The following is a 24,248-nucleotide window of genomic DNA, read 5'->3' as shown; positions in this document are numbered from 1 at the left end:
CTAACAGAGGAATGTGTGAATTGTAGATTAGGGTTTTTAAGGATAATATGCCAGTTCTAACTCTGAAATGTCTTGCTTTTGAGGTTTAATTCTCATTGATCAGATTATTTGGCCATGGTTTTTTTTATTAAAAATTTCCAAATTATGCTTTATATAAAATAAGCCAAATTGAAAATGAATAAAGAACTTTCCAAAGGAAACTGCCAGGTTTATACTATTGTAAAGGTTTAGCACAATAGAAGAGCAGGAGAAAAAGGAGGAGGAGGAAGAGGAGGAGGATGACTTGATCAAAGGCATTAGGAATTAGAAAGGAGACTGCAATTCCCCAAGTGAATTGGTACATTTCATAGGTACCTTTTCTTTATATTGTATGTATTGTATTGTATATACTAATATTTTATTTATTTATTCATTTATTATTTATTGATTTTGCAGAATGGCATTGAAGGTAGGTGTGACACCACATACCTCCTTCAAAACACTGAAAAACCAGATGAATTCTTGATGATCAAATCCAAAGATTTAACTACTTGTGATAACATGGCTAGAAAAGTTGCGGGTGTTACATATGTTATTCCATGTGAGTTCTGCAGACAGGTCAGTACCATTAGTGTGTGTGTGTGTGTGTGTGTGTGCGTGTGCATGTGCGTGCATGTGTGTGTGCGTGTGTGTGTGTGTGTGTGTGTGTGTGTGTATGCAGAAAGAGAGAGAGAGATGCTAAAGACATGTTAAAGCTGTAGTGATATAGAGAAGACGACAAACAATTTTAACAAATAATTTTATAATTTTATTAGAAGTTTTAAAAAGGAACATAAAAACCAATACAAACTAATGTGAAGTAAGAAATGGAAATCACTGCTGAACCTTTCCATCTTTGTGCAGAAAATAATCCTGCACAAAAAAAAAAATCATGATTTTCCCAACTGTTCATCCCAAAAGAAGTTTTTTTTGTACATTAATATTTAAAATCGTGAAAATCAGTGTATGCACAGTATTTGAATCAAGCATTTCCTAACTTTTTTACATGTCCACCAAGCATGATAAAATATTCCTTCTTGTTTTTCATCTTTCAAACAAGAATTTGAAAGACCTTTATATATATTAGACAATTTTTCTGGTAACAATAAATCATTTTATAAAAATCCTCTTTAAGGTTATAAAATAATGTAAGTTCTTTCAACCATATATTTTCCCATCTATTTGTGTATTGTAACCAAAATGCTTAGCCCGTTTTAGAATAGAATAGAATAGAATAGAATAGAATAGAATAGAATAGAATAGAATAGAATAGAATAGAATTCCTTATCGGCCAAGTGTGATTGGACACACAAGGAATTTGCCTTGGTGCAAATTCATCATACATTATTTCACTCATTCTTCTTCTGATTTATATTACAATAGATATTGATAAACTTTGGCATTTAATTACATTTCAGACTCAGTCCTACAATGTTGAAAACCATAAACTACTTGCCTGCTTTAAATCTTTCTAATAACTGTAAATAAGAAAAGCATTGGCAACTATTTCCCTCTGCTATCCATTCTTCCTTTGATTTTATTTTGTATTCCTCTTGCCAAAATTTTAGGTATTCATCTATTTTCCCCAGAGAAGTGTCACTTACTTTATACAACTTAGAATAATATTGATGAAATGTTTTTTTTTCCATGACCAGACTATTCATTAATACAGTTGCTCCCTCTTGCATGAGTATCTTTTTCTTTTCATAATTCAAATGCCAACCATTTCCCTGGCTTGTATGCAAACTCAGTTTTTTATATTACATAATTCATTTCTAATTCTATTTCTCTAATTGCTAACATAGATAACTGTCCTGAAAATTTGTGTAAATTTGTTTATACATATTTAGATATAAAACATACAAGCCATTTTATGTATGCAGGCAGATTCATTGCTATTTATCTGCATCCAATTCTGTCGTGTTACTAGTCTATGGTTATTACAATTCATTACTTGGTTTGACCCATTTTAATGTGCAATCACAAATTGCAAAAGAGAGAGAGAGAGAGAGAGAAATCAATTATGTCAATTAAACATTACTGACATCCTTTTTTTTTTTTTTTGAAAATTGTATTTGGGTTTTCACAAAAAAAAACATAATACAAATAAAACATCTTTTTTGAAAATGGCATGGTCCCGGGTTATACTTCTTCATATAGGCACAAACTCAATTTCATGCTCACTTTTATGTTCTATTCCATATCTTATTACTGTTTTACATTTTCTACATAGTTTTTCTCCTGTCTTAATTTTCTCAATTTTATTTTAATTATCTCATATCAATTCAAATCATTATATTTATACTTTTGTCTGTCTTGTTTAAATTTCATATTTTCTTTTCTCATTAAACAAATTTTCTCCTGTAGTTACTAATTGGAGTATGACACCTTTATATCTTTTAATTTTATCCATTCAACTCTTATTTAAGCTTCAATATATACCTTGAGGTTATAACATTCAATACATAACTTCCAATCGAATTCTGCTTGGTACATTCTTAAAATACACACTATTATTCTTAAAAAGTGATTATAAATATATGTAATTAAAACACTCATTCCATTCCAATTCAATTCTATCATTTATATTCATTAAAGTCTTAACATCTTTAACAATACTTTTCAATTAAATATCATACTTCCTTGGGAACACTTATCAGCTTTCTGTAATTAATTTTTTTCCCGTATTTCTCTTCCCTTTTATTTTATAAAACATTAAATAATTAAAATGTTCCCATCCTTTCCTAATTCAATCTTCTCATTCATTTTATTTCATTTACTTATTAACAAACATTTCACTAGATTACAATAACTATTTTATCCATCATTTTAATCATATATTGTTTCATATTTTCTAAAATTATTTCTATTTCTAATATAACAATACTATAACCCTGCTGGCAGTCTCCCTCCTCTTCACCACCTCTATGGGGTGGTTTAACCCCAAAACCAGCTGGCTCGGGGCACTCCAGTGGCAAGTACAGATCGAAACCATGCATGATCACGGTTTCGATCTGTCCACAAAGAGGCTCAAACTGGAAGTCCCTGACATCCTTTTTTTAATATAAATTTAATGAAAGATTTAAAAACAAGAGTAAGGAAGAAATAGCAAAGCAAACTTAAGGGGAAAAAGAAAAAAAGTAGAAAAGAAATAAAAAAATGTATAAAGAAATAGCTCCCAATCTTCTTTACAGCAGTTATAAATACAACTTACCTCTTTCTTTAAAGTTACACCATTCTTCTTTCTATAATCTATTTTGCCTAATCATCAAAACTTTAGATCATAAATTCTTGTTTTTTTCTCTTTTATGCAAAAAGTTCATAAGGGGTTTCCAGTCAGCAGTAAACATAGATATTGTCTTTTGTCTAATCGAACAGGAACATTACTGGCATCTTGAAAGAGTTATTCATTCAGCTATTTTTATGGGAAACATATTCGTTAAATTGGAAGCCTATATAGATAACTATATTGTGTGCATTAAATTACATAGGCATGATTATATGATTATATGATTCGCTAAAGTCAAAAGATAGTTCTAGCAATTCTCCTTTGATTTCCACTTTGCACCTGCAAGGTATATTACAAAAAATGGATTGCTTGTTATCAGTGCAACTGGAGATACAATGTAAAGGGAATAAATTCCCATACGCTCCATGTACAATTCAAACTTTGTTAAATTATAAGTTTGGTTAAGGTAATTTGACACAGTTCAGTCATGCCACCATATGAAACTACTTTTAAAAACACAGGAAAGTTGTCTCAAATTTAGCTGACTGTTGCTATGGAAGACAATGCCACTGAAACTTTGAACAGTCATTAAATGAATGGTCAAAAATTACCTATACTATTTATCTCATTGGAAGACTTGAAGGCCAGTTTAGGATTTATCATCCTTAAGAAGGTCTATTCTTCTGGGTGCCAAGAGATGAAATTCACTTGATAGCACATCATTATAATTAAGTAAACATGTAGAAACTTGAACAATTTTATGCGAAAATAGTAAACTGATATTCATATTCAAGATACCAGCACATTTTAATCAAGCAGACTCTCTTTTTCACATACTTCTTTTTTCTTTAGATACTCTAAATTTATTTCTTTTTTAAAATGTTCCATTGATTCCTACTTATTGATTTTCCATATTCATCTTGTTCACCAGTTTCTACTGGTCATCAGAGTAGATAACACAAAAAGAGATCAGATAAAAGCCATTTTCCTATTCTTCACCTGTTCAAGGAAGTGACAATATAAAAATTAAATTTGTTTGTCATATAAAATGCAGATTCCCTTGTTCTGGAGGGAATGCAGTTTGCCTGCTTCCAACTCTTATTGTTAACTGTATCCAAACAAACTTGCTGTATTTTATTGTATGAGTAGTCATTCTATCATTTTTATTGCATAAATTGCTTTCTAATAACGTTTTCATATATTTTTTTGTAAAGAAAAATAAGAATTTTCAAGGCACAAGTACATACAACTACAGAATAAAGAATTTGAAGGAAAGGGATGAGAAAATAATCTTACAAGTCACTACTCAAGAAATTCAGCAATTCTCACCATTCAGAGAAGGAACAGAAGAAAGTGTCATAATGGAGGCCAGGTCTTACAACTATATTATAATTGCTCCAAAATTATGAATGTCTTTATTTTATTATAGTATCTGGTTACCTACCCATAACTCTTAACATCTATTCCATTGTATTTCTGGAATTTCATTTGTTAAATTCCAAATTATCATAGAATATTATGGTTAGCTATAAAAATGAAATATTTTGTTTTATTTATTTGATCATTATCTATCCAAAAACAAATATTCTCAATAAAATGAGAAGGGTCATGTTGAAACCATCTGTCCAGATTCAAAGACAGCAAGTTAACGTTCTTCAGTATCAGCCTGAAAACTTTATAATATTATACAGAATATTTTTTCAACCAACTTTAAATGTCATAATAGCATAGTTTTGAAGTTTCAGCAATATTTTATGATCTGGAGATCAAGCACCATTTGTATTAAAAGATGAGCCCAGTATCAAAGTGCCTAGATTTTTTTTTTATCAAAACAAAAACCAGCTGGTAACCAAGGGCAAAACCCTAACCAGTGCTCATAATTTGTTTTTTCTTAATTTCACTGTGTCTTCATTTTTTAGGCAGAAACTGGAACTTATTGAAGCCCATAGCCACTTGCCGCAAATACCTTCTAACTTGAACAAACGCAGTCAACTTTTATATACTTTTAAAGATAGTCTTCCACTTCCTATTCTATTACCAAAAATCAAGAACAGAAACAAAGAGGTAAGCTTAAAAGTTAGAATGTAAATGGGTTTTTGCTTCCATGTAAATATTCTTGGTTCAGTGCTGAAATGATATCTGAAAATGTTTTGGAGTTTAGTGATTGCTTTTTTAAACACCCTCCCCCAAATAAACCTCTTATCCAACAGATTGAGGATGGGTTGCATTACCTAGCAAATGAAAATGTCCCAAAAGACAATACAAGATTTCTGCATCTGGTCAACCTTTTGCGCACAGAAAATGAAATTAATTATTCTGAAGTGTTTGACCGCTATTATGGCCAGGCAATATATAGGTAAGATAAAACAGGAAGTTATTTTATTCTTGAAGACCAAATTTGGATATTTAAATCCAAATAATCACAGTTCAAGCATGATGTCTCCTTTTTCCACAGACCCATCATTTTGGATTTAATCTCTACTACAGGTAGTTCAACAGGGCTAAAATATGTGAGGCACAAAATGGTTCAACAACAGATCACCATGATTGAAGCAGCCCAAACATTGCTTGTCTTCTTCCATTTCTCCAATGCATCTGAAGAAGTCATTGAAGAAGCTATGGTAAAATATTGCTGTGGTTCTTGCAGTTGCTATTTTGATAGTGTTAAAGTTGTTCACTGTTTATTATAAGCAGTAGTACACTTACAACCGATCCTCTGTTTATGGAAGATTGAACAGAATAATTGAGGGGAACTCTAAAATGTGGCAATGCATTTCCCACAGATTTACAAATAACTTCTAGCCTCTAAATTCACTCTCCATATCTTGAGTGACACTAGCCTGTGTGAAATTCTGCAGATGTCAAAGCTGTTGCATTGGAGATATTGCTGAACCATATTTCCCAGCTTCCCTACTCAGCCTTTGCAATGGATTATCTATAAGGCTATTGGGTCAACCAACTCATCTAAAACAAAAACTTTCCTAATAACTCAATTAGAATTTTCGCTTCCATCATCATAGACCAAATTATGAATTTCTATCTTGCGAAGACAGACTGCAAGGTGAAATGCAGAAACCTGAGTGCTATACAATATATGGAGGGGGGGATATATGGTTAGAGCTTATTCTGCTTTATTCTTAAATTGGCTTTAGCACATTCTGTTGACTATGCTGACTGGAAACTATAGGAGCTGCAATTCTAACATATCTGAAAGCTGTCATTTTAAAGAAACTCATATTCTATCCTTCTAAAATGATAATACGCTCTGCAAACAAACTATGGTGATTCTCCATGTATAAGTCTGTAATTATTGACATGCTTGCCTGGGGCACTGACACCATCTAATGGAATGTTCTTCAAAATGCTACAAATATAGCAGATAATTTGTCCTGAAATTGTTTTTACTGTATTCAAGTCTCTTTATCAGATCTTGGAAATACTTTGCTGACTTATATCTGTGTCAGCTCAGGAAACTGAGACAGATTATCTTTTGTTTGTTTGTTTGTTTGTTTGTTTGTTTGTTTAAATGAAGCCTTGTCATAAACTCATCAATCAGGGCTTTAGGCAAGCCACTCATCTGCTATGGGGGAAAAGTGATCCTGATTGGTTCTTACAGGAAATATTGGGATAATACAGTGTAAGATATCTTACATGGTAAGATACAAACACCATAGACAATTTTACAGATGCTAAGCAGCTTTATATTTGGATCTTTAATTGCTGACTGTGATCTTGTGTATACTAGTATCAATGTTACAGATCCACATGTTAAATAGAAGAAGCAAACTTTTTGCTTTGTAATTGCAACTGCCTTTGCTATTCCGTTACAGCAACCGCTGAATATTTTTTCCACAGGCTATAATGATAGACGTTCTTAAAGGTCCAAAGAGTCTCTATCGTACTTCCATCTGTCTCTCCTATGGGTCATTACTTTCCAGATTCTATGCTGTCTCGAACACAAACCCTGACAAGTATCTCAAGGTACATTGCCCAGTTTCAATTCCATTTCTTCACCTAAAATTCCTTAAGCTCCAGAGTGCGAACTGAAATCAGATGAAGGAACTTTCAAATGAAAACAGCTCTGTTGAATAGTTTTAGGTGTTACTACAATAAACATTAAAATGAGATTTTTGCTTCACTGGCATCAGAATTTTTAATGCCAACCAGAACAGCAGAAAACATTTAACATTTATATGGCATATTTGCCTAATAAGTTCTTGTGATAGTTTTATATGACTTGTGTTTTTTCTTTTATAAAGCATTTTTATGAAGCTCTTATTATTGTAAGTCTCTTTTTTAAAAATTAAAGATCCCTTGTCTTAATTAGAAACAATAGTAAATGTGCCATATATGCCTTAATGTTGCCTCTAAAGAAGAATTTTACCATTTTTGTAGGGCATCTGTATTACTGTTAGCAGCTAGAATAATTATCATTCCCTGTCATACATATTTAAATATATGGTATTCAGCTTTGTTCGGGTATTTTCCCACGTCATTATAGTTGTGCTTTTAAAGTTGTATCAACGTTTTGGTAGAATCTCATCTGCCATCATCAGGCTTCTGTATTGTGTTCATCTGTCAGTCAGACTTTCACAGCCGTTTCTGTTTTAAATTTGGGGCTAGCCTACTGCTGTGCCAGAATGGTTTTTTCTTCATCCTGTTTGGTTGGGAGTCTTGGTCTGTGTTTATTGGTCTTGAGTTTGCTGTTGATGGCAGATGAGATTCTGCCGAAACGTTGCTACAATTTTAAAAGCACAACTACACTGACGTGGGAGTATACCCGAACAAAGCTGACTACCATACATGTAAGTACCCGTGAAAACTTAAGAATGAATATATATATATATATATACATACATACATACACACAGACAGACAGACAGACAGACAGACATATATACTGTATATATATGTACATACACACACATACACTAATTTGTAAAGATATGTACAATATTTTCTAGAGTTATTAGAAGAGGCAGTTATGGGCATCTATTATCTGGTGCTACAATACCAGTTTTCACTAGATTGTTAACATTTGATATCACCAAATCCTTTACTTTTTAAAAACCATATTGCATTTTTAAAAGATATTCCATATTGGCCAACTTCTAGAATTATGCATCTGCATTTAGCGAAATGAACTCATCTAAACTAAACAATCCTTCTGATGCCTATTATTTTATATATCACTCCATCCAAACGTCATATAAAGAAATGGCTATGCCTTTCCCACTTGTGGGGATACTCACAAGAGTACCTTGGGCACTTGCATTCTTAACTGGAACTGCTAACTATTCATAACGCTGTATCACATTTAATATAACACAATATTTTTCACAGCCTCTGATTGATTTTGCAACTGAAGCCGTAAGATCATCTGACATAGATGCAAGTGTCTTGGCTTTGAAAACCTTTGGAAATGTGAGACACATAGTGGTCTTGAAACCCATTATGAAGTATCTGCAATCTGCTGTTCCCTCCGATATTAGAATTCAACAGAATGCTATCATGGCTCTAAGAAATCCTGGCTTAAAAGATCCTATGCGCGTAAGAAGTGTGCGGTTTTGTTTTTGTTTTTTGGAAGTGGGGAGGATGGTTAATTGGCTTGTTTTGATTATTATTGCTTGATTATTACATTAACAATAACATGGAACAAGTGGTTGAACATAAGTTGATTGTAGTTTATTGTATTAGGCCAAAATATTTTCCAGTGGAGAGAAACAAAACATTTAAGAATCTTCTTTTCACATTACCAGGGACTTTTCCTGAAAAAATTGAATGGGGGGAAAAAAGGGCAAATTCACTGATGGAGTCGCCTTTGGGATTTCTTGTACAAGATCTAAGTGTTATTCCTGCTTTCACGTAAAAAAAAATAGTGATGGAGAAAGGCAACACAATCACTTTGAATTATTCTACCGTTTTCCCCAAAGGCCAGAAATATCCAGAAGGTTCTCTCCTCAGTAAATGAGAGAGAATAGCACCTAAATATTACTTGGGTATGATTTTTGAACACAGAAAGTTTCTTATGCAAAACACCTCCATGTTTCTTGCCAGGAGGATTGTGCCCCAACTACATACTTGCTTTAAGACAAACATGGAATGAGTGTTTTTTGCATACTCATTTGCAACAGGAAAATATTCCCTAATTCATCTCTCATTCAAAATCCTCACTTCTATAAGGAGTTAAAAAGCTCAGTCTAGTGGGAAGAGTCACACCAGGTGATTTTTATTCTATTTCTGTTTATGCCTTAGATGGGCAAAAGTTGGTCGCCAAGAAGTATTTGATTATATAAATCTTCGGCAAAGACAACAAGAGGAAATATTGAATTTAGGGACTAACAATCCTTTTGTCTAATCCTTTCTTCACCCCTTGGTTTCATTTCCTATCCTTTCCCCTCCTGCCTTCCCCTTACATTAAATACCACAATTAAATGCCACTATTTTATGTGGGTTGAAGTCCATTTTTACTTCATGGCATTAATTGCTGCTGAATTCTCTCGTGCTTGCTAAACCCCTTCACAAATCATTTGTTTATTTTTCTTATTAAGTGTAAAAATTGCACATTTGGCAGGTGGCAATGGAGACTGAATCAAATTTTAAAAGCTACATTGTTGCTGTAAAAATGATCCACGCTATGGTCAAAAGTGCTGCAACATGGAAATCTTGCAACATTTTCCTGGGACATATTTTGTCCTCTTGTAATAACTATATATCTCTGTAAATTTCATCTCTTTCTGGTGGAGAAAAGGAGGGGGGGAGAAAATTTAGGTTATAACATAAATTCTCAACACTGATTTCTATGAAATTTAACACACACACTCCAAAGTGGACAACTTTCCTGGAAAAAATATTTCATTGTTTGCTTCTTTATTTGTTTGATTTCTACACTCATCCATCTCAACATGTGGCATCAGACATCTCAACCTGATGCTAATGAAAAGAAAGATATTAGTGCCCTTAGTTGTCTTTTTTTCCAGTACAGCAACACTGTGTCTCTTTTTCCCCATTCTAAATAAAGAGAAGTCAGATATGGCTTTTCCAGTTGAAGCTCTTAATCAGGAACAATCAAGAACAGGCTCCCAATTCCAGATTAACATAAGATGAATCTATTTATTTACAAGGGCCATGAATGTATCAGATGATCTTTGTACAACTCTAATATTTCCTATCTATTTTGCACAGGTACAAGGAATTTTACTTCCAATAATCACAAATTACAAAATTGCTCCTCTAGTACGCACATGTGCTGCCTTTGTCCTTCTGGAATTAAAGCCTACTTTCCCTGTCTTGATGACCTTAGCTAATGCAATGTTACACGAGCCTAGTAGACAGGTTGAAAACTTTGTCTTCATGTACCTCAGTGCAATAGCCGATAGCAGATCTCCTGAATACCGAGTGATGTAAGTCTCATAAAAAAAATGTCTTTAACCACAAGTTACAAAGAGTAGACTTCAATGTGAACTGTGGTGGATCTATCCTTTTTCTTTCAGGGCTTCTTCTTACAGGATGGTGCTCAAAGTACTACATGAAAAAAATCAAAGATGGGCTGGTTATTCGGCCAGCAGATATTCCCACATTGAGTACTTTGATGGTAAGCAACATATCATCTTCTACTATTATATATCACTTATAACCAAATGGTGACTTAAAATACCTCTCTAGAAGATTTTGGTTTTGTTGCCTTGAAATTAATCTTGATTCCTGGGGGCTGCTTGGACTGGTCCCTGGAGTCTTCTTGGCAAGATTTCAAAAATGGGTTGCCATTGCCTGCTTCCTAGAGCTGAATGAGAGATAGTTTGTTTTTAACTTGCAACTGGCAGCCTCTCACCCCTGAGTACCTTTGTACCGTCTACAATTAGCACACTGTACTGCAGCAGTCCTGACAACATTTACTAAAATTGTTTCTTTTAACCATAGGGTAATATAAAGGAGTTCTACTTCTATATTATTTTCTTGGACATAAAGCTACTAGGGGTCCTGGGTGCTCATGGTGCTTGCTTGTTTTCTTGCAGACAATTCATTACCCTCGTCTAGTAAGGGTAATGAAATATCTGCAAGAAAACAAGCAAGCTCACCTCAACCTGATCTATAAATATTCTCCTTTATTGATAAAGCTTGGTTAATCAACCAAGCCCTTCCACACAATAACCACTCAGGTCTATCACTGTCATTTTCTGCAGTATTATCTCATTGCATGACCATGGCCATTGTTTAGTCCTCCAGGATCACTACCCAGCACGTTTTCCACTCAATGGAAGAGTGGAACATAAATGGCCAATCTCTTTTCTTGCTGCATCTGCTTTTTGTCTCCAGAAAAAATAATAATACTTGAAATAGCAGCAAAAAGGAGTTTAGCAAATCTCCAAGTGGTTGGTGGAGATCAGGCATGGTAGGAATTGCTTGAGTTTTGAAAGCTTTGAGATGAGGAATGAATTCTTGCTACAGCAGTAGAGTGAGCATCAAAGGTGAACAGCCTTTTTGTCTAGAACCAAATCTAATCCCCTAGTTAACAGTTTAGCTTCTCAAGCTACACCCAAAGTCATAACAGTTAACAGTTTAGCTTCTCAAGCTACACCCAAAGTCATAACAATATTTTGACACCAGGAATGGTACCAGTCTCAGACCAGTGCACTTCACAATATGGACACAATCCAATGATAGAAAAGAAGGCTGTATTAGGCTGCATATAAAGAATTTTCATAGCACTAAGTTGCTGGGAAAATCACAGAACTTTACCTACACCCAGAAAAAGAAAGAGTTCAAAGCATACCTGAAAACTTCGCCCATGCAGCTTAACAAAACCTTCTCTCTGCCTTTTGTTTTTTTCAAGAAGTGGAATTATTTAATACAATTCAAGTAGTTCAATTAGCACCATTTCAAGCAACATTACAGATTTTCTGGAGTGACATTACATTGCATTCATTTCATGAGTAATAGCGCACACAAAGCTGAGACCAAAGTTATATATATTATTCAGACCTGCTGTCTCCCAGCTATATTTTCAGGAATGCTAAAAGCACTTACTTACCAGATGAATTTTGTGCCCTCTAAAGAATGCTCATATTCATGAAATAACATTGTGTTTTAGATGTAACTTTATCAGTTCTATTATCATTCCTTTAACAAAGTATGGTTTGGATCCAGGTTGGCTGTTCTATTGGTAGAAGGATTCTTTTCTTTTATGGAATCCAGCAGAGCTGCTACAAGAGAAAAAAATGTGATTGGTCCCCTCTTTCTACCTGCAGTTCCTAATGATTTTTTTTTTTCATACAACCCTCCAAAAGATTTTTTATTTTTTTAATATAGGAAGGGGTTATGTAGATATTACTGTTATCTTTCTTCTTAAAAAAGTGAGACCTTCCTAATATTATCTGACCAAAGACTGTGAAAGGAAACAGAAAAATGAAGACCTAGAAATTGGGAATACTGGATTTTTTGTGACACACAGACACACACATAAACCCATTTCATAATCATGAGCTTTTGCTTGATAATGGTGATTAAATTATTAACACCAATGTCTTTGACTGCACATTCTTTATTACTAGAAACATAAATTCTTAAGAATCATTTGGCTCAGCAATGCCATTTATCTTTACCAGAACATTTGTATTATGGTTTTAAAAGCATTAGCAAAAATGGTAAATCTATCATGGTTTTCTCATCCCTTCTATTAATGTTCACAAAACTATGCTTAGTAGGCAATATAAATATGATCAACAGCATATATATGTATAATATAAGAATAATGGATAGATTTTTTTTCCCACTAGTACATATAAATGTATGGATTCAGAGAATATTATACCATATTACACGTCAGTTGGTAACAACTCTTCCAAGTCTTGCAAAAATTAATAATCCCAAGGCATTTTGGAATGTAGACATCAGGAAACCTACGCCATTCTAGAAATAGAGAAAATGTCTCATTATCATTCTCTTATAACATCTTTCATCCAGAATAACTATAGATTTGAATATAACCTCCTTCATTAGTGGAGAATGCCAAACCCAAATCATAAAATCATACAGTCAGAGGAGACCTTATAGGTAATCTAGTCCAATACTCCATTCAGGACAACATCAACTAAAGCATACTTGACAGATTACCATCCAGCCTCCATCTGAAGCCCTCTGGGCAGCCTGTTTTACTGATTTACAGAATGTTACAGAATGCTAATTCTTCCTGACATCTAACCTAATCCCATTTCCTTGTGGTTTTAATAATCCTTTGTTTTCTCACCGCTGGAAAAAGAAAAAATAACTTCATTTCCTCTTTCAGGTGACAATGCTTCAAATATGTGCAGAGAAGAGCAACAAAGATGATTAGGGGACTGGAGGCTAAAACATACAAAGAACAGTTGCAGGAGTTAGGTTGCAGTTTAATGGGGGGGAAAGGACTTTGTGGTGATATGATAGCAATGTTCCAATATCTAAGTGGCTGCCACAAAGAAAAGGGGGTCAACCTATTCACTGAAGGCAGAATTAGAATCAATGAGTGGAAATTAATCAAGGAGAGAAGCAACCAAGAACTACGGAAAAATTTCCTTACAGTTAGAACATTTAATCAGTGGAACGACTGGCATCCAGAAGTTGTGGGTGATCCAACACTGGACGGTTTTATGAAAAGATTGGACATTTGTTTGAAATGGTATGGGTTTCCTGCTTGAGCAGGGGGTTGGACTAGAAGACCTCCAAGGTCCCTTTTAATTCTGTTATTCTGTTATTTGACAACTGGTATAATATCTCCTCTGCTTTTTCTAACCATACTCAGATCCTCTAACTATTTCTCATAATGCTTGGCCTAAGCCTTTCACCATCTTGGGAGTCCTATTCTGAATTTGTTCTGATTTGTCCCAAACCTTTTTGAACAATAATATTGCCAATGGTGGCTAACCCGGGCAGAGTAATTTGGAATATGTGTAGAAGTTCCAGTTGTTCAACATTGTTATAACAGGCTGTTTTATACATGCTGTAGACTTTGTGGCTATTTTATAAGTTGCACTGAGCAATTAAAAACCAAAGTTATGTATTTGTTTTCTGTTTTCGCATAATTGGACTTACTGGATTATCTATCTTGTCAGAAATTTATAAGGCTCGTCTGGGAATGAATTCAATGTTTCTTCATGAAGATGAGAATACGCAACCAACATTTATAATGGCCAATTTCAAGGCAATCTTCATGGGCAGCATATTTTATCCTTTGGAGGTATTTAAATATAGAACAATAATTATCTGTTGAACAGAATTATAAGTTAAAGTTCTTGCTTTTTTTTGTTTCCTATCCACACTTCTTTCTAATGCATTGGGAATACTGACAACAAGCATAAAAGTGTAAGCCATACTTCTTAATCTTCATTTCTGATACTGAAATTCATACTAAAAATACAGTTATTTTTATTTAGCTGTACCTTATTTTGAAACTGATACTCATTATTGTACTCATCTGAAGTCAATATTACGTGACCTCTATATTACCAATGAATCTTTCATGTATTTATTCTTTTTTTAAAAAAAATCCCTTTAGCATGAATTTCATCTGTGCATTATTTGATGTTTTAAAAAATAGGCAGGGAGATGTATGGACTTCAAAACCTATACATGACAGCTTTTCTTTATTATATTTTCTGTTAAGCCATTCTTAATTAAAAATGGCTCACTTTGTGGGATTTTCATAAATGCAGAAACATTGTAGAGTCTTTAAATATACTGCAGGTTATGGATCAATTTATAGAATGGAGTGGAGTGGAGTGGAGTGGAGTGGAGTGGAGTGGAATGGAATAGAATAGAATAGAATAGAATAGAATAGAATAGAATAGAATAGAATAGAATAGAATAGAATAGAATTCTTTATTGGCCAAGTGTGATTGGACACACACAAGGAATTTGTCTCCATACAAACAACAAGTGATAATCATAGTCATAAAATACAATAATCATAAATCATAGATACAACAATCAGCAACAGTCATAGAATACCAAAGCAATCAACATAAATCATAATAGGATACAAAATAAAATCAATCAACATAAATCATGAGATGCAACAAAGTTACAGTCATAAGAATCTAAGGAAATAGGTAATAGGACATGTGAGAATAAGAATAGAGCCCTAGTAGATGGTTTGACATCTCAGGGCACAGTGTTGTGGGAATTAGTTGTTTAATAGAGTGATAGCATGTGGGGGGTGGAATTGTTTTTGGGTCTGGTTGTTTTGGTGCACTCATCTTGAGGGAAGAAGTTGAAACAATTTATGTCCAGGATGTCAGGGGTTGTAGATATTTTCACAGCCCTTTTTCGGGCTTGTGCATTACATAGGCCCTCAATAGAAGGCAGGCTGGTTGCAATTATTTTTTCCGCAGCCCTAACTGTCCATTGGAGTCTGTGTCCGTCTTGTTTGGTTGCTGTGCCAAACCAGACACTTTCAGAAGTGCAAATGAACAATATTTTTATTTAATATTTTTAATATTAATATTTTATTTAAAACTATATACTGTTCAATTTTTTGTAGATTTATTGTCCCGGTTGTATTTTTCTTTCCAATTTAGGTGGGAGTTCAAATGCAAAGAATAAAGGAAATCAAAGAGATCCTGCACCAAATTAGCAAACGTCATGATTCACAGCAACATCAGAAAGAGGTAAATGAGCAGCAGTTAATTATGCTATGAATGTTGCCCAATGGCTTTTTATTTCCCCAGAGGATAATACCATGTTAATCTATTTAAACTGTGTAGGGGGAATCTACTGTTTTTCCATCAATTGAATTTTCAACACTAGTCAGTACTTCCAAAACCAGTTTTTGTCACCTCTTTTTTTAAAAAAAATCTTGTAAGATTTGCCTTCTGCAGTTCTTTAGTAAGGGAGTGCCGTGGGTTCTTTTTAAACTATATACCCTGTTTAATTGACCCAAACTCAAAAATTCATCAAAAGACTAGACTGTAGACAATTGGATTCTTATATCTCCTGATAAGGATTGGGGAATTGCTTTGTTTTGAAAAATAGCCAAGGTACAAAACTGAAAGATACAAACATATATGTACAAACAGTTTCTATATCTTCTGCATTATACTATACTCTATTTTTCTTCTACTTATGCAATACAATGCTTTCTATACTATATATTACTTCTATCATACTGCATTCTGTTATATTACTTACACTTCCATGCTATATTATACTATCCCTACTGCAAGTATAACATCACTACTATTGCTACACTTTATTTAATTGTATCCCACCCTTATTATTTTTACAAACAATGCAAGGCAGCGGACATGTTCCACACACCTTCCTCTTACTATTGTCCCCACAACAACAACTTTAAGAGGCAAGTTGGGCTGCATGAAAGAGACGAACACCAAATCGGCTTTCCTGGCTAAGGTGGGACTAGAACTCATGGTCTCCTGCTTTCCAGCCTGGTTCCTTAACCACTAGATCAAACTAGCTCTTTAATCTACTATTCATCTCAACTCTACTCTACTATTACTGTATACAAAAGTGTTTTAACTTTTGCAGACCCTGATCTGTCTTTATATTCCCACCCACCCAACTTGTTTTTTTTCCCTTATTAATGAACAGCAGGTAAAGTATTGGCATCTTCCTAATGTTGGACTTCACTTAGCAGTGCTCGTACGTACATACATACATACATACATACATACATACATACATTTATGGATGCTTTTACCTCTGTCAAAAAAACTCAGTTTATTTGCTATTTTCTATTTCTTGTTAATTCCACCACGGCAGAGCTACCAAAATACACATGTGTCTTCTATTTGTCGTCCCACCTCTTTCAAGGTTGCACCTTTTATAAGCAATTCTATAGTGTTGACACTGAGGAGAGGGCTCAAATAGGAGGCAAGAAAGCCAGCACTGATGTTTGCAGGGGAAGTTTTTTCAGCTTGCTTTTCCATAGAGGTCCTTTCATAAATATCTATGGTTATTGTAATACTTATTTTTATTTAATTTCAACTGGATTTCATTTTTTTAAAGACAATTGTATGATGCTCTGTATACATAAATGCAGAATCAGGATACAGAGTCAAGTGAATAATAAACATTATAATTTCTACTTCTTATCATATAGCCTTCTGACCAGAAAATCACAACAGATAAATTGTCTGATTTAGAAGTATATGTCAAAATACTTGGACAGGAAATTGGAACTGCGCATATAAAGTGGGATAGTATTCAACAAATGTTACAGGTACCTGTTTTACATACTGTTTTCACATTTACTATTAAATTATTATCTACTTTTTAAGGTCTTGAACATTCCTATTTTAAACATTATCTATCATTCCTATTTTAATTATATCTAAATATTATTGACTTATGATGTACTACTTATTGGCAAGCTTTTCTTTTGGGAAGCAATTATTCTCATAACACTTGTATCTGGTTATCAGATTTGTCTTACATGAATCAAATCTACTTTTGCAGGCATATCAAAAAAATGTCCCTCTTCCTTGGGTAAAATATGCTATAGATGTCCTTAAAAATCTTCCAACTATTCAGTGGGAGAAATATTTCATGTCTGCAGAAATCCAGCGTGTTGTGCCAACATGTACTGGGTTACCTTGGCAAATAGGTTTGGTCCATATTGCTCACACAAAAATTGCTGGAGATGGTAAGGCAATATGTTTTATTCATTATTAAATGCACATACAAACATGTACATGTACATATACATACTTTACCATTTTTTTTAAAGATTTTGAGCAATAACATTGCAGAGAAAACATAGAAGAAAGATAAGAAATAAAGAAAAGAAAAAACCTGCAGAAAACCGAAGAAAAATTCAGATCTCAATCACTTGATGCAGCCAGTTGGTTTTGCTAGATTATGAGCAGGGATATGAAAGGAAATCCATTCCTTTCTACTACTTCTTAGTTTTTTTTATATTAAAAAAAATTAATGCATGTATTGATTTATTTTCTTTCATTTAAACAGTTCAGTTAACAGTAACCCCAGAACTACCATCCCAAATCACATGGCCTGACATAATTAACAGTGATATGAAACTGAAAACTAGACTGAGCCTTTGGTAAGTACAATCAATGTTACCTAAAGTCATCATTAAAAAGAACACCATGCAAAATTCCTGGTATCATTTATTCCTCACTGTTAACAATGTGTTGGAAAAATCTGTTGTTTTCTTTTCTGTTGCAGGATGAAGAAGGACATGATCTTAAACATAGGAATTATTACACCTGAAATTTATGACATTCTAGAAAGCAAGGCCACAGTGACGGCAAACGTCCCCATAAATATGGATGCTGCTATAAATATTAAAGAAAACACCTTCAAATTTGAACTTCCACCATGCAAGGAAGAAACAGACATAATTTCTCTAAGGTAGGTTCTTGTTATTTTACATATAAAAATGAATAAACTTTTTGTTGCCTTTTCTAGTTTTTATGTGCAGATTTAGATGTAGCTGTAGTGAAAGATTAAATCAGTTTTAATAAGGTAGATTTATCCAAAATAAGTGCAGTTTTTAGGCTGTTGAAAAATACACCTTAAGCAGTGCTTTTATTTTAGTTTTTAAAATATTGTTTGCAAGGCCATTAAAATGGTATCAGTTTACATCTTAGTCTTGTTTATGTTATTGATCACAAATATGATTAAATATGCTTTCCGGGATCACTTAAATCCTCTAGAGTTAAGAATGTTTGTTTATAAAGAAAAAGATCAGGGTGTTGAAAGCAGTATATATGCAAAATATATGATATATATGATATATATATATATATATATGGCTGTTTTGTGGATCAAGATACAAAAAGATCCACAAAACAGACAGAAGATATTAGAAACACCAATCAAGCAGAACACAGCAAACTCCAAGACCAATAAACACAGACCTAGACTCCCAATGAATCAGGATGAAGAAAAAACCATTCTGGCACAGCAATAGGCTAGCCCCAAATTTAAATCTGAACCACTGTAAAAGTCTGACTCACAGATGAACACAATACAGAAGCCTGATGATGGCAGATGAGATTCTGCCGAAACGTTGCTACAACTTTGAAAGCACAACTACAATGGCGTGGGAAAATACCGGAGCAATATATATTTGGTTATTCGGGTTTTCTCCCGCGTAAAATTGGAAGTATCTAGGCAACATCTCGATGAAGTCTCATTCATCATCTTCAGGCTTATGTCTTCGGCTTTGTGCTTCTTGGAGTAATGTGAGCTTGCTTCTTTCTTTTAACTGCTAGTGGGGGTGTGACTTGATTGGGTGGGGGCTTGGCTGTGTTCTGATTGGGTGGGGTGTGTTCTCATTGGTTGGGGGTTCAAGAAATGTCTCGTGATTGAACTCAATCAAAAAAAAAAAGAACCTGCACCTCATCACCAAGTCCCTGGTTTTACGGCTCCTCTCTCATCCCGAATTATGCCGAAATAAGGGATTCCGAGGCTAGCGTTGGTTAATTGGTTAATAATGGGCACTCTTTCAGGCTCTTAGAGAGAGAGAGAGAGAGAGAGAGAGAGAGAGAGAGAGAAAAGGAGGTGTCGCTGAAGTTATCAGACTCCCCCCAACTGTTAGCAACGCCACCCGTGAGCTGTGGCAGGATTGCCTCGGATCATGTGCAGAGTGCCTTCGCCGTTCAGCTCCCCCACCACGACTGAAGGTTCATACTAAAAGTAGATCTTTCCAACCAGCCCCTGCAAATATTCGGCCCTCACCAGAGCAATAGAAAGGACAGTTTAGCTTCTCTCCTGCCCTTCTTTGTTCCAGCTCCCTCCTGCCCCCCTGTGTCATGGCAGTGACTCTTTCACACTCACCCTGCTTCCCTGCCAGATTCCTATGAGGACCGCTCCCGTGTCTCCTTTCAGGAGCCCACCCAATCTCCCTTCTAAGCGTAGCCAAGCTCTGCTGCCTCTTCTTCTCTCCCTGGTGCCCCCCCCCGCCCCACTCCCCAAACCAGCCCCTGCAAAGCCAGCAATTCCCATTAGAGGAAAGACTGAGAGACAAGTTCCACTGTATTCTCTTTCTTTCCCTACATGTTATAAGACTGATGATGCTCTGGAATGTTTCCTGCTTCTTCAGAATATATTGTAGCAGAAAGAAGGACTAGAGTTGTAGCAGAAAGAAGGACTATTCATATATTGTAGCAGAAAGAAGGACTAGAGTTGTTTTCAATCCAATCCATTCTTCCTAAATGGATCATCATGAAAGGCTACTTCTGAAAAACACATACCTTCCTTCATTTCTGTAAGAAGCAAATGAGACTAAATGGTATCGTAGGATGATATATGGTGTGATGGTACGATAACATGCTAGTAGTCCTTGACTTATGACCGTAATTGGGACCAAGATTACCATTGTATATTGTTGCAATCATAAAATAAAATGTCACATGACCAGAATGACTTACAACAGCAATATTGGCACTCTGAATTACAGTCATTGACTGAGAATTTCATGTTATTTTGTGACTGTATACTCCAGTCATATCAGTTTTGGTCCTCCTAGCTTGAGCACTCAGTAAGGTTAGGGGCTTCTTCCAGCTCTCCTTACTCACCTATCTCCCCCTCATCTCTGCCTCTGACTACCTCCAAGACCTGGTCATGGAGTTTAAATTTCTTTTAATTTTAGAAAAGTATCTCTTATTCACTCATAGTGAATATTCACCGAATGGAAACCAAATCAAATCAGTTATCCTTTCAGTTAGTTTTGACTAAACTGTGTCTTTGATGTCATTGGGAGAAATGGGAGATCTCAGCTGGATCCCAGCCATTAGAAACTTAATATTTATATATATTCTTATTCATGAAATACATGAAAGATTCTTACAACCAATCATCTCCTAGGCATTTGAAGCATAATGTCAGGTATCGCAAGAAATGTAATTTAAGCAACTAACATACTTTGTTTGGAATTCCAGTTTGAATACCAATTAAAATACAGCTACAATAATACATGGTGACTCCTAAATACAACTAGCACCAAAATCCTTTCTAAGGCAAACGTTCAAGGTCATCTTGAATGCCACTAAAGAGGAAGCCAACTAAATTTCTGGCAGCATAATTTCTTTTCTCACTTCAGGCCAGGGTACAACTTTGAGCAAGCTCTTTCTAGGCATTCTCACAAAGCAGACTGATTTTATTTGGATTAAGCAGTCCTTTATATATCTGAGCACTATAGCAATAGCACTTAGACTTATATAGTGCTTCATAGTGCTTTACAGCACTCGCTAAGCAGTAAACAGAGTCAACATATTGCTCCCAACAATCTGGGTCCTCGGTTTTACCATCCTTGGAAGGATGAAAGGCTGAATCACCCTTGAGTTGGTCAGGATCGAACTCCTGGCAATAGCAAAGTTAGCCTGCAATACTGCACTTTAACCACTGTGACACCACAGCTCATATATAAAGAGAGAGGTTTAAAACTAACAACCAACACTAGGAATTGGCCCTGAAAGCTTTCTGGTAACCCCCAAAGGGACTGTAAAGTCCATAACGTTGCCAGGTGTAGGTTTCAAGTCATAGTCAAAAATATGGAGTGCATTAAAGGCTCATCAAAATTCAGGGACTATTCTTTTAGATTTATTCATCCTACCTCTTCTTTGAGGTACAGACTGTCATTTGCACATCAAGCAAAAGTAATCCAGTGCAGCCATAACATCCATGCTAGTTTGAACTGATTATTTAAATGTTTGGAAGTCCACCAGGTCATTTGAATAAATACAAAATAAGCAAATCACAGCATTGTATCTATCCAAAATGCTGCTATTTTTTTTAAAGAAGCACCTCTTGTAGTCAGGAATTGTATAATTGTTCCCCTTTTATATCTCCCTCGGGATCACAGATCACAGATCCATTTTCATACTCTACCTTTAGGCCTTCTTTGTAACTTTTTTCTTTCTGCTAAAGCACAAAGAAACAATAATACCTGGCTCTCAGGCATCTCCTTCTTACTTACAGTGAGAAGCGTCCCCTGTGATGCAACTCGATTTGCTGGCTTCCCATTCTCAGTGAGGAAGAATTGATCATTAAGTTTTTTTAAGTGATAAAGCTAGGCTATTGGCTTAAAAAAAATTAGAAAGGACTAAGGAAAAAAAGCAGTAGGAGTAGGAAGGTGAGAATGCCAATTATTTGTGCCTGGAGATATACAGCCTGTGATTTGGAAGTTTAAATTATTGAATGTGAACAATGTGAAAGCCACTTCCTTTTAATCTATTTTGCCTGGATGAGCCATCATATAATGCAAGTTGATTTGTAGCTTCTTTGATCCCTTCAACTTGTTCTCACGTGTATCTTAGTTAAGGGTTTTTTTCTAAAGTTCCTAAACATTCTAGCTTACTGCAGGGTGTGGTTATCATATCCATTATGAATAAGAGAGAACTTGGAGGTGGGAATAATAAAGCTTATTTGTTCTCTGTTATTTATTTATTGCAATAGTGGCACTCCTTATTAATTCAGCAGCATGACACAGGGGAAAAAAAGAGATGAAAGGAATGGAAATCCACTTTTCAGGTAGAAAGGATGAGGTGTTTGGAGTTTTCTTCCCTGAATGTGAAATGCTTCACATTCAACATGGGAACAAGGATTGCCTCTCGGTTCACAGCCAGACAGGTAACATCAGTCTCTGTTCCTAAAACAAGCCCAAGGCAATGGCATCAGCAGCTTTCAAGATACACCATAAGTGGAGAGAGAGAGAGAGAGAGAGAGAGAGAGACAAAGAGAATATGTCCATGTATGTACTAAGTAAGGAAGATGACAGAGATAGGCTACATTCATTACCAAAGCAGTGAGGGAGGAAAAACATAGCATAAATTCAAAACAAGATGAAGGAATGACTACTGACTCAGGCAAGCAGTGTCCCACCTACCGCCATATGTACATGAATCAGACAAATATCTCCCTAATTCACATACATATGGAGGGGATACTTGGAGGAGGAGGAAATCACAGTCAGGTTTACAAGATTCTCTTATTATAGATAATATTAATAAAAGTAGTTAGAAACTTCTTATAGAGTTTATTTCTTCTTTGTGGGACTGAAATCGATCTTGCAAATCTTTAACAGTATATATTCAAATCTATAGTTATTTTTGGGCCGGGTGGGGCAGAAAATAATATGAGTTTTTGCCCTATATTTTTGAAATCAACTATATCTGCATATGAAGAGTATAAACCATATACAGTAATGGCTGAAGAATTGAGCATTTCTGGCTAAAAGTTCTGAGAGTTGTAATATAATACAGGCAACATCAGAATTAATTATTTAAGGCTATTTAAATAATTAACAATGAGTCATTCACTACAGCAGAATAAAGAACTTGATCTACAGTATGGGATCCTGTAGACCAAGCAACCAGATTAGCTAATTCGCAATAATGGAAATTCTCAGAGAATTATCGTGGGGAATTCTGTGATGAGTTAATGCCTACTTTTTTTAACCAAGCAAAAATAATTTCATCTCATCATACTTTTTCTTTCTGCCTGGATTGTACAGTCTCTGATTTATAATTACAAAAGCAAATCCCAGTGCTACGATTGAATCTCTTAGAAGCTTGTTACACGAAACCATTTCTATTCCTAAATTTAAAAACAACTTCAAGCAACACCATCTTAACCTGGTCATGTTAAAAGTTGGGGAAGCAAAATGGAAGGAAGGGTCTTATAAGGGTCTTATAAGGGTCATCAGTTCAGTCTTATAAGCTGTATCTCTATTCATTTTCATATGCTTGTGTTTCTAAAGCAACATTCCTTATGTTTCTCTTGCAGATTGAAGACATCTGCTATCACAAGCAATATAGAAGAGGCACCTGCTGCTCCTGTTTTCTTCCCTGCAAATCAGTCTAGAACAATTGAGTCCTTTGAAAAGTCATCAATAAAAGGGGATGAACGGAAGGTAACCCTAGATTTCCCAATGTTGTTTATTTGTTTGCTGATCTTATACGCAATAGAAATGGCATGAAATAATTTATTTTTATTGTGCCCTGTACCCCTCTCCCACCAAGATACTAGCAATAATTAAAGCAGG

The 24,248-nt window shown here is 34.8% G+C and overlaps 1 protein-coding gene across 3 annotated transcripts in view; it reads left to right on the top strand.

The window, feature by feature from the left end:
- LOC113435962 (vitellogenin-1-like) overlaps positions 1-24,248 on the top strand; it is a 46,826-nt gene that overhangs the window by 5,519 nt on the left and 17,059 nt on the right. For all 3 annotated transcript variants that reach the window (XM_087930076.1, XM_087930077.1, XM_026700081.2), the window contains exons 5-20: positions 436-597; positions 4,462-4,619; positions 5,167-5,311; positions 5,458-5,603; positions 5,703-5,868; positions 7,103-7,228; positions 8,591-8,797; positions 10,433-10,650; positions 10,741-10,841; positions 14,335-14,459; positions 15,799-15,888; positions 17,340-17,459; positions 17,696-17,882; positions 18,206-18,299; positions 18,425-18,610; positions 23,990-24,116. In XM_087930076.1, coding sequence (XP_087786202.1) covers positions 436-597; positions 4,462-4,619; positions 5,167-5,311; positions 5,458-5,603; positions 5,703-5,868; positions 7,103-7,228; positions 8,591-8,797; positions 10,433-10,650; positions 10,741-10,841; positions 14,335-14,459; positions 15,799-15,888; positions 17,340-17,459; positions 17,696-17,882; positions 18,206-18,299; positions 18,425-18,610; positions 23,990-24,116 — 2,358 coding nt within the window. The remainder of the gene's footprint in view (positions 1-435; positions 598-4,461; positions 4,620-5,166; positions 5,312-5,457; positions 5,604-5,702; positions 5,869-7,102; positions 7,229-8,590; positions 8,798-10,432; positions 10,651-10,740; positions 10,842-14,334; positions 14,460-15,798; positions 15,889-17,339; positions 17,460-17,695; positions 17,883-18,205; positions 18,300-18,424; positions 18,611-23,989; positions 24,117-24,248) is intronic.

The sequence above is a fragment of the Pseudonaja textilis genome, chromosome 3 (assembly GCF_049901715.1).
Source record: "Pseudonaja textilis isolate UNSWEBS1 chromosome 3, rPseTex1.2, whole genome shotgun sequence".
Classification (NCBI taxonomy): domain Eukaryota; kingdom Metazoa; phylum Chordata; class Lepidosauria; order Squamata; family Elapidae; genus Pseudonaja; species Pseudonaja textilis.
Note: the sequence above shows the minus strand (reverse complement) of the source record. Positions and strands in the feature narration are given on the sequence as shown.